The sequence below is a fragment of the Olea europaea genome, chromosome 8 (genome assembly GCF_002742605.1).
Source record: "Olea europaea var. sylvestris chromosome 8, O_europaea_v1, whole genome shotgun sequence".
NCBI lineage: Eukaryota > Viridiplantae > Streptophyta > Magnoliopsida > Lamiales > Oleaceae > Olea > Olea europaea.
Window position 1 is genome coordinate 7,601,391 of NC_036244.1, and position 14,296 is coordinate 7,615,686.

Sequence of the window (14,296 nt, forward strand, 5' to 3'; positions counted from 1 at the left end):
TTGTTTTTTTTTTTTTTTTTTTTTTTTTTTTTTTGGGAAAATGAGTTTTTGAATATTATTTATTATTATTATAATTTTGGAATGTAATTTTGAATTTACATATAGAATACTTTATTGTGAGAATGTGAGATTGAAAATGATTATTAAATACGGTGCAATCGTCGGTGTCACTTTTTGGAATTTTGTAACTTTTTCGGTGTTTGTTACTTTTTTTTTGCTGTTACTCTTTTTGAATTTGTGTAACTTTTTTAATCTGTGTTACATGTTTTAAATTTCTCACTTTTTTTTTTTAATAATTGCCACTTTTTATGAATTTTAGTCACTTTTTTCTTCATTTTTTTTTTTTTTTTGTGTTTGTCACTTTTTTTTCAATAGTCTTCTTGAAATTTCACTTTTTTTTAGCGACAAATATCACTTTTTAATAAAAGTGACATTTTATGTAATTTTTTAATAAAAAGTGATAGTAAACTTTTAAAAGTGATAGTGTTGCCTTTTTTTTTTATAGAAAAAGTGATAGATTTTTATAAAAAAAGTGACATTGGGTAATTTTTTAATTTCACACAGTATTTTTTACTTCCAAAAAACATTGCATATGATTTTTCAACACGCCCATAATTTTAGGAGTATTTTTGTAAGTTCCCCATTAGTTTATGGGCTAAGTCCATTTAGTCGTCCTAACTTTAAGGTAGATCCACAGTTGGTTGGACATATATAGCTTGTATGAAGTGGGCCGTATCATTTAGCAGATGAGAACATTTCTCAAACAACACTAAAAACAAAATTAATTCGTATTACGTTTTTTAACTTTTATTTTTTTCAAAATAGTGTATTTTTTATTGCTTTTTGTTTTGAATTTTTTTTTCCCAATATATTTAGTAAGACGGTGCGTTACAGTTTGTATATAATAGTATACCCATTTAGCCACATGCTTTCGTCACCATCATCAACACCACATGCAATAGTGTGTTACACACATTTCGCCACATATTTCCACTTCTATTGCCCCCATTATTTGTACCGTTCATTGCTACACTCCAGCTATCAATGGTGACACCGCCATCACAATCACAACCATAACTGTCTACTAAAATGTTCACCATAAAGAATTATCATTTCTATCGCCAAAACAACCACCATTGCCATTTTCACCACCACAGCTATTTCCACCACTTATTTCCACCATCAACAACTATCTATGTTGTCATCACCACTGCCAACACAAATAGGGAATCCAAGACTCAAATCAAACACAGTGTTAACAACTGGTCCGAACCCTCTCATGTACCATTCAAAATTAGCTAAAACAAAGATGGCGAAACCCATATTTGCCAATCCTCAAAACCACCGACACATGTGAAATGCTCTACATCAAAATCAGTTTTAGATAACATTTTATTTATGTGTACACGTGTCATTGTGTATAGCCTGTGGAATGATTTTCCATAGTAGATTCGACTTTATGAGGCCCATACAAGGACAGATGAGGCAAATAGATAGATCTATTGACACAATATCCTTTTTTGATATAGATATTTCTCCTTCAATTAAGACGACCCTCTTTTTTTATTCATTTAGTGTGACATGAGAACATTTAAAAAGTTCAAGTAACTAGGAAAGAGAGTGATGCCTAGCTATTGAGAGCATTTGTGGTCTTTATAGAGGAATAATACGATCTAGCACTGACATGTACAAGTTACTCAGAAAGAAAAAAAAGTGCTACTATAAGATCTCTAAACTCATTATTCATGAAAACTTTTATGTTGCCAATAGGGGTGAGAAACTACTTCTATAGGTCTTTGGCTTTGTTCTCCTAATGGGAATAGAGATCTTTGTGCAATCTCATCCCTAAGACTTGCTTTCTCTGTATGGAACGTCCTATGGTTCTTTGAGTAATAGCCATAGAGAGATATGCCATCAACTAGGACAATGTTGACAATTAACCACCATATCTAATAAATTCAATTTTTTTCACGAAAGTAGATATGAGATATAAAAAAAAAAAAAAAAAATTCAGTGTTTCACTAAGATTTTAAATAGCAGTTACGAATTCAAATTGATTCTATTTCGCCTCTTTCCCAAAGAAGTACGATTTTTTCATGGATGTCAGGGTTAGAATTCAAGAAGGTGGGTAGACATGTACGTAGTAGATTATTCGATCAAAGTTGAATTAGAGTTTTCACACTATACAGAGTTAAAACGGAAGGATAAACCATTTTTGTCCTATTTCCGAATATCGAGGTCAAGCAGTAGATGGCTTAATTGACTACGATCTTTAGATCGATTTAAGCAAATAGGAAAACGTTAAACTTTACTCAAACTTCACTGAAAATATCAATTTTTGATTTACTAAACACCTACACATTATATTTTGTAAGCAAGAAATAAAATAAATAACTGCCAAATATGAACTTGTTCAGCTTAAAATGAGAGGACAGGTGGCCACGTATAGTGGTCTCATTGGCTAAACATAGTGGCGGCATAAGAGCCGATTTATTCGGTCCACTGGCCATACAGCTTATGTATTATGCTTAAAAACTGTCGGTGTGGTCTTTTTTTCTTTTTTTTCCCGCTTTTTTTCAGGTTATTATTTTACTTTTTATCCTATGCAATTTTCAATTTTCACTTCACCAGTTCTAATGCAAAAATATTACACAAAAGAAGGTGTTGGGAAAAAAATATAGAATATAAAGTATGAAATTAGAAAACATAAAAGAATTATTCTGCAGGTACAGATTTTTTTACTAAATTTTATATAGAGAGACAACTGTATCTCTGTGATTTGCTATTGTTGAAAACTATTTTTCACAGCAGTCAATCCCTGTAAACAACTGTATTTCCCCGTATAAAGTCTGTTAAAAAAAAATCTATGCTTGTAGTATTTCTTGACATAAAATGTATCGATGAAATTTAGAAAAGATAAAGAGATAATGAAGTGAATGAAAACAAATTGTTGCGGCGCACTTGTTAAATTTCTTTAAGATTGATTTTGCTCGATGATAGCGTGAACCGAAAAATAAGAAAACGGCCGAAAATATTATTCATTTTTTGGAAAGAAAATTTTTTTCAGAGTAGAATTGAAATGGCATTACATGGATGATGGATCTAACAATTAATACAGAAGTGAACCCATTCAAAAATAATAAAACGTGCAGAGGAAAAAGTTTAATTCTTTTGATTATAAAGAATTATAGCTTTTGATTGACTCCCTTTAAAACAAAACAATCTATTTCTTATATTTATTTTCAATGACACATTTAAATAATATAATATTTTACACTTAAATTCAAAAAAAAAAATATCACTTTTTAACCACACATTCTATAAAAAATACTATTCAAAACATCATTTTTACACAATAATGACCATTAGACAATGACATAATATTACTTCCTTTTTTCGTATGAAATAATCTCACTTAGTCCATAGATGACATAGATTCTTTAAAATTTGTTTTTTATACTTATTTTTAATTATTCATTCTCCTTGTAAAATAATTTTGCATGTAGACTCATAATTGTTTTAACTTCTTAACCACACATTTAAAAAAATAATAATAAATAAATAAAATATTCACAAAATTATTATTATTTTAAAATACAAATATGCCTTTAAGGGAAAAAGATACCCCTATATTTCTTATAGTGAAGAACATTTCAAGACTTTAGCCTGTTACCTTGCTCATCTTTTTAGTCTTGCAACATTAAATATACACCATAATAGATGACTTTCCAACTCATTGTGTAATTAATTATTTCCACCACCCACTAATCAATGGTCCATAAAGTTAATTAAACACCATATTTTAGCACAAAATGCAATACATAATTCCTTACATTAAAGTTAATCATGTTTTGTTTTTTGAGTAATGTTACTTAGCACCAACCACTCTGTTAAAAACCAATTTATATTAATATAACTTTAAACGAGAGGTATATTTAAGACAAATATTATTTTTCTTTCTTTTTATGATCATATTCTTTTTTTAATTGAGAGGTATATTAATGTAGCATAGTGCTAGATAGCAATATTCTTTCTTTTTAAGATCATATTTTCCATCAACACTTGCTTTCCCTTTGACCAAATAAAAAGGATAACTACAGTTTATTATTTAAAATAATGAGTGCTGAATGTTTAATTTGTTCGAGTTCTAATACATGGTGGGTAAAAATATTATTTTTATTTATAGATTTCTCGTAAATTTCATAATTATTTTCTATATGTTGAAATCCGAGATAGTGAATGTTTGACACCCATTTTATTCATGTAAACCCTTACATAATTAACCAAAAAGCTTGATCATAGTTATCAAGATCTACGAGATGAGTTGGAAACGTTTGTTTCAATGTGGGTGTAAATGTACTCATTCAACCATGACATTGTATCGTTCACTTGTCATTATAAAATTTTAAAAATGAGCTGAGTTTGAGCAAGTTTTAATTGATGAAAACTATAGCAAATTTCAAATTGTTGGATTCCATTAACAATTCTATAATGTCTACACGTTGACATAAATTCAAGCAAATTTCAAATTCTTGGGATTTTACTTATACATGTTTAGGATGCTACTTTTGAATAATATTGAATACTATAAATTCAAGCAAATTTCAAGTTTTAATTGATGAAAACTATAGCAAATTTTGAACATTGCAATTGCTTTTCTGTTGAATTGATTGATTAAAATATAAAAGTCTCATATAATATTCTGTATATTGTTATTAGTACTGTGCACGAAATATGCTCTTATACATGTATTTATCAATATTGTCAAAATAGTGTCCAATCCCTCGTGTAGGCAATCCTAGAACCTCTCTGATAACTTATTCCAAGACTTCGAAAAAGGGGAACAATCCAAAAATCGATCCGATTCTAAACAAAAAATAATAAAAATAAAAATAAAAAATTATTATTGAGTATTGGAGTTCAGCCATAAAATGTTGAGTTTGTTAAGAGGAGCAACTCCAACACTTAAAATGTTCATTATTTTTTTCATGTTTAATGAATTTGGAATTTCACCCTTATCATTTGCAAGATAATGACTTATTTGAGAACACTAATATTAGAATTTGATTAACCTTAACACGTTGAGTTTTACCCTTAACACATCCATACAAATAGTGACATTTACATTATAAAGAGATTATAATGAAAGGCAAACAAGATTTAATTTTCTAATTTTGCAACATTTTGACGCTTGAGTCTTTATTTTTCTAGGTCAATCTTTAAACCAATTTTGAGAACATCGATATTAATACCCATACACAACATGCATGCATGTATGGACCGTGTCTGGTAGGTATTGTGCATGGAGAAACATCGTATATATGAATCGATAAAATGTGACCCTTGGAAGGTGGACAGTTGTATGCAGGTGGTGGGAGCCAGTGGGGTCCTAGGTTCTCACTAAAATTTGAGATTTTCCCTTTTTCATATTACTATGTTTTATATTTATAAAATTTTTTCGAAATTATATTAGGCTTTCATTGGATTCGAGTTCTGACTCCGTTGCTTGTTTTCCGTTTAGTTGTCAGTTTATGTCCAATAATTACCTATAAGAAAATGAAAGCCCGTTTATTAAATATATTATATACGTGTGGAGCTTTAATTTATAGCTAAATTCATTTAATATAATACAATAGAAAATATCCCATAAATACAAGTTGGACCAAAAGGAAAAGGGGTGTTTATGGATTGCCATATTGGACTGTACTTTAGCATATGATAAGTTTTCCTTTTGGCATAACCCTAACACACAAGAAAGACATCTTTTGAATTTTAAATTCTACATGGTCAATTAACAAATTTAAAAGATAATGTTAAATAATTAATTAGTGGTACCTTAATTTTGTTCTTCATCTGTCTAATTAGAGTTTTGTTTTGACACTATTTTTGCTGTTCTGATAGATTATTCCTTGAACAAATAAAGTGACAAAGTGTGGGAATGACGATTTAACTAATGTAGATCAATAATTCTACTTGTACAAAGTTCTATTTAAAATGATTGTTGTGGATGTTATTTTGTCAACCTACTTTGTAAATAATATTTGTAAGTATAGCACAATTCAACGTGGATTGAGAATGACATTTGCAATTTTGTCTTCTTCTTCAACTACCCTTCAATTTGACACTCACTCTTCTTGTAGTTTCATAAGAAAAAAAATCATATTAGAATTATGAAAACATATTGGTACGTTGAATTTGTTAAATTTTCATGTCCTTTAAATATGAAAATAATAACAAAAAAGTTTTACTTATCTTAAAATGTTAAACTTTTAAGACGTAACATAAAGACTAAGGGTCTAATTGGTCGGGTTTCTGCTTTCAGTAGAAGAGTTTTTTAACAAAATTATCTTATATCAATTTTTTTTTTCTAAAAACTCTTATAGTTAGACAAAACAATTCAAGAAAAGACCTGAACAAATTCATAAACAACTTCTTAGTCGTAGAAAAAAACTTTTCAAAAGCCTGCCGAACGGCCCTTCAATATTGTACCAAGTCTTAAAAGCTCAAATAAGCATTTTCGTTCGCTTAAAGCTCAACAGACGACAGGCAGCTGAATTTATGAACAGCAACTTGCTTGTCATGATAAAAGTAAAACCTAATGTCCGTTAAATATGAAAATAATAATCAAGTCTGAACTAATCCCCTTCAAGGATGGAAAACAAATTACCTTTATTAATTGCATTCTTTGGCCAATACTTCTCTACAATTCCTAAAGAACTTTGTACAAGTTTTAGCTAGGGCCGCGCAAAAAAACCGTACAATCGCAAACCGAACCGAAAACGTTGAGTTGAAATCGTTGTTTTGGATCCACGTGGACCCGTGGTTTCTTTTTCCGTCAAACCGAACCAAACCATTTCAAAATGGTTTGGTTTATGTTTTGATTTTTAAAAATCGCACAAAACCAAACCGAACCGTTTTTAAATTTTTTAATTAAAAAAATAATTTTATTAACTTAATAATTTTACAGTTTTCATTTAAAAAAAAAAAACCAATTTAACAATATAAATTACACACACCCTACTGAAATAATCATAGAAAGTAAATTAAGTTCATCAATATTAACATATGATTTAACAGGTTCACAACATATGTCCTCATCCGATATCTACGCTAAACTAAAAATTCCAAAATCATATGAAATGAAAAAAACACAATTTTCAACAATCCAAATCATAATTCAATAAAACTACGTTAGTAAATCATGTCCAAAGTTTCAGAAATCCTAACATAAGCTCTCATTTCCTTAACATTTGTCGTTTGTCTATTACTGCTGAACAAATAGCCAGCCGTCTTTACCTGTTAGTCTACTAATCTTCACCTAAATCGCCTCTTTCTCTCTTCTCTTTCGATAAGTCTTAGATTTTTATTCAAGTCATTTTTCCATTGTTCTTTCTTTTATTTGTTTTTTGAACTTATTATACACTTGTAAGTTATGATTTGGATAGAAAAATGATTGTTTGTGTGCCTAGATGATCCATGAACTTGTTTGTGATTTGAAAAGAACGAAGGACGGAGCGTATTGATTATGTAAAAATGTTAAAGTTCCTTAACTAGTACTCTACCTTCTACTTTACATCTCACTAGCAAAACGAAAAGGAGTTTTAACCAAACTATAATAAGATAATGTAACTCTACATTTACCAACCGCTATATGACAATAAAAATGAAGAAGAGATATTTTTGTTCTATTAATATCTTTTAACAACCAACTTTGAAAATAATTTATTCATGGGTTTCATAATGAATATGAATGTAATTTAACATTTAACATTATTAGTTCTCGTTTAAATTTATATTTAACTATGTTAAATACATTACTATAATGTCGAAAGGTAAACCGCAAATTAAAATTGAACCAAACTGCAAATTATGGTTTGGTTAAAAAAAAATGGTTTGGCTTGGTTTGAAAAAATTTTAACCCGCATAAAATGATTTGAGTTGAAAATATAGCATAAATCGCCCAAATCGAACCGCGTTCACCCTTAGTTTTAGCAGCATTTACTTCATTAGGTGAAAGCGCCAAAAAAATAAAAAAATAAATTCTATCTTAAATCCCCTAGTGCTGTAATAAATTTCTTATTAATAATAAAAAAAAAAGTTACTCAATATACTACACATGAAAATTGTTTTTGTTACAAATTATGAAGTTAAGAATAATGCTATCTAATACCATGGTACTGAACACTAATTTAGGTATCATGATGTCATAGCTTCCAATAAATAAATCATAAATCTTTATATTTAATTGAATTTATAATTCAATGATATAAATCCTCCAACCTAAATCGATATTAAACACCAATATGCTGAATAGGATTATTCTTAATTTAAAATATGTTAATGAATAAATGAAGCTGATTCCAGCATTACTATTTTCACATTAGAAAGAGTTTAACTCTTCTCTTCTCTTCAATTATCTTATTTTTAAATTAAAATATGTTAACTCTTCTCTTGTCTTCTCTTCAATGATTACAAGTCAAAACTTGATTGAGACCCTCTTCCAGATTTCTCAGGAAACTGAGAGGTCAAATGCGTCAATTCCTTTTCATTTCACAGTTAAATATTTGGATTTTGCCATTCATAGTTTCATACGTTCTTTACTTCACATCATGATTTACATTTCATTTGTTTTCAAAAATTGTGGTGGGAAAAATGTTTTTTTTCATATATTGGCAAATGAGTTTACATGTCGCCAAGCATGATTCTAAATATTTTGAGTTGGCAGAATGTTTAGCTAAAAAATTATCAAAATTCAAATTTTGCTTGGACAAACTATTTTACTGTGTTTTTAATATACATTTAGGTTTATTGTATTCTTAAATGATGTAAGCTGATTCTTTAGTCCCTATATCATCAAACAAAATTGGTTAAAGTGAAAATTGCTTGTTTGTGCTGTTTGGCAATGAATATCAAATTGCAAAACTTTTACAGCTATGGTAGATGATATATACCTTTCTCTATAATGGTGACATCCTTTTTTAGTGTTCTCTTCAAGGTAGCGTTTAAGGGTGTGCAAAGAATCTTATAGAAACTATTCTTTTTGGAGTCTATTCTCTGCTGTGATTGGTGTGCAAATTGGAGCTATTTATCCGTGTTTGGGAGTTATTGCACTGGGGGAAAACAGGGTCTTTAGTGCTAGTTTCTTTAATGGATATTGTCTAATTTGAGATCTGAGCAATAAAGGTCTCTTGGAATTATTGGAGTTGCTGGCTTTCTGTTCCGTTCTTGAACTTTTTGGGTTGTTCTCTTGCTGCCTTACAGAGTGAATTCACCATCAATCTGTTGAGAAAGAAGAAAATGGCTCCATTTTTTGGCTGGGGGACTAAAGATTCATCAAAGGGAACTCCAGTGGTAGTGAAAATGGAGAATCCGAATTTCACCATTGTGGAAATTGATGGCCCTGATGCTGCATTTAAGGCAGTCGAGAAGACCCGGGGCAAGAATGCCAAACAAGTTAGATGGATTTTGCTTCTTAAGGCTAATCGAGCCGTTGGGTGTGTTTCTTGGCTTGCTTCCATTTTGTGGGCAGTTCTTGGAACTATTAAGAAAAGGTTGATTTTCAGACAAGGTGTAGATTTAGCTAGTGAGAAGCTGGGAAAGGGTAAATTGTTGTTCAAAATTATTAAAGCCTTCTTAGTGATTTCCCTGTTAATTCTGGCCTTTGAGGTTCTTGCTTACTTGAAAGGTTGGCATTATTTTGAAAATCCGGATTTGTACATTCCACACACTTCTGATGTCCAAGGATTGTTCCACTTGGTTTATGTTTCTTGGCTGGAATTTCGGGCTGATTACATTGCGCCGTTCGTTCAATCTCTTTCAACATTTTGTGTTACTCTGTTCCTAATCCAGTCTCTGGATCGCATGTTGCTCTGCTTGGGATGCTTATATATCAAGTTCAAGAAGATTAAACCAACCATTAACGGGGATCCGTTTAAATCAGATGACCTGGAAGGATCACTTCACAATTACCCTATGGTTCTTGTCCAAATCCCAATGTGTAATGAGTGGGAGGTACTATATTTTTTCCTCAAATTTTCTATTTCGATTTCTGGTGCTTTGTCTTCTGGTATCTAATTTTTGTCACTTTAACGTCATTGGCAATTCTGCACATGGTGTTTTGCGGAAGTTATTAGGAAGATACTTATAAAGTATCCAATACAGATGATGATTTATGGAGTTATAAACTTGAGCTCACCCGTTGATTTGCTTTAAAACCAGTGTAAATTTAGATGGAGAAAGAGAGTCGGAGTCAAAATTGAATTAGATGTTCGCAGTAGTAATTTATTTTCCGTTAAGAATGTAAATAATTTTATTGTACCATATCACTGTCTTACTTTCTGCTGAACCTTTGCTCTGGTTTGGCATAGGTATATGAGTTGTCGATTTCAGCAGTATGTCAACTTGATTGGCCAAAAGACCGTTTGCTGATCCAAGTTCTTGATGACTCTGATGATGAAAGCATTCAGAAGTTGATTAAGGCTGAGGTTTCCAAATGGAGGCAACAGGGAATTAACATAATCTACCGGCATCGTTTGATCAGGACTGGTTATAAAGCTGGGAATCTCAAGTCTGCAATGAGCTGCGATTATGTGAAGGATTATGAATTTGTTGCAATATTCGATGCAGATTTCCAACCAACCGCAGATTTTCTCAAGCAGACGGTTCCCCATTTTAAGGTTATCTATACTGGTTGTCATTTGTCATAAGTTTGTGGAATGAGTATTGTCGTTGTTACACTTACGTTCGTTCCTTTGCTGCAGGATAATCCTGAGATAGGATTGGTTCAGGCTAGATGGGCATTTGTCAATAAGGACGAAAACTTGTTGACTCGTCTCCAGAACATAAACTTGTGTTATCATTTTGAGATTGAACAGCAGGTTAATGGGGTTTTCCTGAATTTCTTTGGTTTTAATGGAACTGCTGGTGTTTGGAGAATCAAAGCGTTGGAAGAATCTGGAGGTTGGCTTGAACGTACAACCGTAGAAGATATGGACATAGCTGTTCGTGCACATCTCAACGGCTGGAAATTCATATATCTAAATGATGTTAAGGTAACAAGTTACTCCATTTAATATTGACATTTTAAATAAGTGATTAACTTATATTCTTTGATTTGAATATACTTCATGAGTTGAATTGGCTATATTTGAGTTTTTATTTGCAAAGTTTCTGCTAGAACATTGAAAAACTTATCAAATGGCCAACCTCATCTGGCAATAAAATTAGGTCCTTTGCGAAGTTCCCGAGTCTTTTGAAGCTTACAGGAAGCAACAACATCGTTGGCATTCCGGTCCTATGCAGCTTTTCCGGCTGTGTCTGCCGTCTGTCATAACTTCGAAGGTACATTTCGTGCTTGCATATATCCTTTTAAATAGTTTCGAGATGGAAATATCGTTAATGGTAATTAATAAAAAACATTTTGCAGATATCAATATGGAAGAAAGCAAACTTATTATTTCTCTTCTTCTTGTTGAGAAAACTGATCCTTCCTTTCTATTCTTTCACATTATTTTGCGTAATTCTTCCTTTAACCATGTTTATCCCTGAAGCCGAGCTTCCCATGTGGGTTATTTGCTACGTGCCGATTCTTATGACATTACTTAACGTTCTCCCGGCACCAAAATCCATTCCGTTCATCGCCCCTTACCTACTTTTCGAAAACACCATGTCTGTAACAAAATTCAACGCAATGGTATCGGGACTCTTCCAGTTGGGCAGTTCATACGAGTGGATTGTGACAAAAAAAGCAGGCAGATCTTCGGAATCCGATTTACTGGCTGTTGTTGACAAGGATATGAAATCAATGTTACAACGACAGATCATCCGAGGTGCTTCTGAAAGTGATCTTTCAGAGTTGACCCCATTGAAAGAACAAAAGCCTCGACCGGTTAAGAAAAGCAATAAGATATACAGAAAAGAGCTAGCCCTTTCTTTCCTCTTGCTTACAGCTTCAGTCAGAAGCCTTTTATCCGCTCAAGGACTCCATTTCTACTTTCTGCTTTTCCAAGGAGTGACCTTCCTTCTGGTTGGCCTTGACTTGATTGGAGAGCAAATCAGTTAACAAAAAGGATCAATGACAGCAAAAGACTGGACGTGAAACATTTCCATTGAACGTAAAGGTTGAACTCCAACCTTGAGAGCTCCCACCGCCCCGCCCCTAGAGCTTTGTGAGGGACGTTACCATTGAACATAGCTTGTATACTTCGCCACATATTGGTTAGTTCAACCAATCTTTTTGAGTGCATATCAGTCACCAAGTCAATAAAAGTTTGCGAGATCATGAAAGTCATTTTATATATTTATCGTTCTACTTCCTTTTTTCTTTTTCTTTTTTTCCATATTTTCTATGTTGGATAGGATAGCAATCACAGTAGTCTTCCAGATGTAGTTATTATGGTTAACATTTGGTATAGGTTGAAGAAAATCAAAATTTTCCTGTTTATTCTCAATGATGCACCATTTATTGTATGGATTCCTAGCTTTGAGTGTATTATGGTGTATCATATTTCACCTTATACTGTGCATTTTGAACTTGATTCAATGTAAATTAGCTTCCTGTTTTTTCAGGATTGCATACCTGAGAACTGAACTTGTTGCCCAAATAGCAAGTAGATCCTCAACATTCCATTATAGTGTCACAGTCAGTCTCAATGACTAAAACCCTCAACATACATGTTACGCGCAAGCCATTTTATTTCCTGACTAAAAATTCAGATTATTTTTTCCAGACGGCAGCAGGACTGTTAACGAAGATTTGAACAGTTGTCCATGGGACGACTTGTACAACTATAATGGAAGTTCGTTCATCAAAATGATCTATTGTAAAGGACCAAGTCGATGCAACTTTCCCTACCTGAAATTCACATAAATTCTCAATTGCATAAACTATCTATACGCTCCAGTCTCGCCCCTCATCCTTTTTGAGATAGGAGTTTCATCTTAAAAGTCAAATTTTGTTAAGAGGAGTAACACAAACATTTATATGTTATATGTTTATTTCATCTTTTATTCAACGTTGGATATTTATCCTTGACATGCACATACAAGATGGTAACTTGTTGGAGGCCTATAGCATACTAATTTTGGAATGCGTATGCTCGTTTTTTAATCTTAATCTAATCAAATTATTCATCTAAACTTAATAGACTCTGATACTATATACCCATCTCTACCACCTCAGCATGCTTGTGAGAGGAGAAGGTGTCGGCAGAGCCCTAAAAGAGTGGGGAAAACAACCTCAATATTGATCGAGCTCAGGCAGTCGAGGACCACCAAAATTATGTAGGTATGCAACTTGTGGATTTCAATCTCAGTGAAGAAAGATGGCAAGTTCAATGGGCTGTTAGTGACATCAATTTTGGGACAACTTTAGTCCTTTTATTTGGCCACTTTGCTGTGGTTTCTTTGCTGCTTGCATTGCTGATACTGTTCATTTCTTTGATGTTGGTTTGATCTACTTGTCACGTATTGCACGGGATTCTTGTTCCAAGGTGATTTATTTAGTAAAGATTGATAGTCGAGACAACTTTCTTGATCTTATTTTCATGATGGGTCCTACCAAACACGTCTAAAAACAACTTTATGATCTCAAAAGAAGCTTTTGAATTTTCAAAAGTCTTACCAAACGGTCCCTTAGTGTTGTATCAAGAAGCGAGCTTGGGTGAAATAGTCATGTAATACATACATCTTATTCTAGAAATTTGAAAGAAAAATAAATTTTTGCAAAGAAAATATTAAAAAATTAAAATACTTTGATAAAATCAATGCATGCTTACGTGAAAAATTCCAAAATTATGGTGTGATTCTCATGTTTGGTATTCTTGAGAGCTCATTAGTTTTCGACATTAATTCCAACAATTACTTTGCAGAAATGCAAAACCAATGTCCGTGTTCAAACGTCAACTTGATAACAGTAACACATTCCCTATCATAACAACTATAGCTACCTCACACGAGGACATACATATCTTTGTTCAAATGGTATCATCATCTTTCATGAAGAAAGATGAACTGATTCACAATGTCTAACCCGGCTCCCTCAGTTGGTCAATTTTCCTAAACGTGACCTGATTGTTCATACTTAATGAAATCATGGATTGGTTTTTCTTTAAAATCCTTTTGCATCTCAGGCTGAATCAACCATCGTTGGCTAGTACTTGCTGCAAGCTAAAATTATTCTTCCATTAAATTCCTTCATGTCACCTCTGTACTCCAACCCTTTGAACGACCTGACAGTCCAATACATCGTTATGAATTAAGACCAATTTCTTAGTTCCTCGATTGTCCCTAGGATCCT

General features: G+C 32.2%; 1 protein-coding gene across 2 annotated transcripts; it reads left to right on the top strand.

The window, feature by feature from the left end:
• Window positions 1-8,134: 8,134 nt before the first annotated feature.
• Window positions 8,135-13,486, top strand: LOC111398701 (probable xyloglucan glycosyltransferase 5). 2 transcript variants are annotated; one of them, XR_002703383.1, is made up of 6 exons: window positions 8,135-10,011; window positions 10,368-10,676; window positions 10,761-11,051; window positions 11,227-11,340; window positions 11,426-12,216; window positions 13,181-13,486. XR_002703383.1 is itself a non-coding variant. In XM_023025743.1 (6 exons), the coding sequence occupies exons 2-6, from the start codon at window positions 9,298-9,300 to the stop codon at window positions 12,059-12,061; spliced, it is 2,064 nt and encodes a 687-aa protein (XP_022881511.1). In that variant the 5' UTR covers window positions 8,135-8,524; window positions 9,262-9,297; the 3' UTR covers window positions 12,062-12,566. The 2 variants fall into 2 exon arrangements, 1 of the variants encoding a protein (XP_022881511.1); XM_023025743.1 differs by lacking the exon at window positions 13,181-13,486 and having other exon boundaries at window positions 8,135-8,524; window positions 9,262-10,011; window positions 11,426-12,566.
• Window positions 13,487-14,296: the final 810 nt, after the last annotated feature.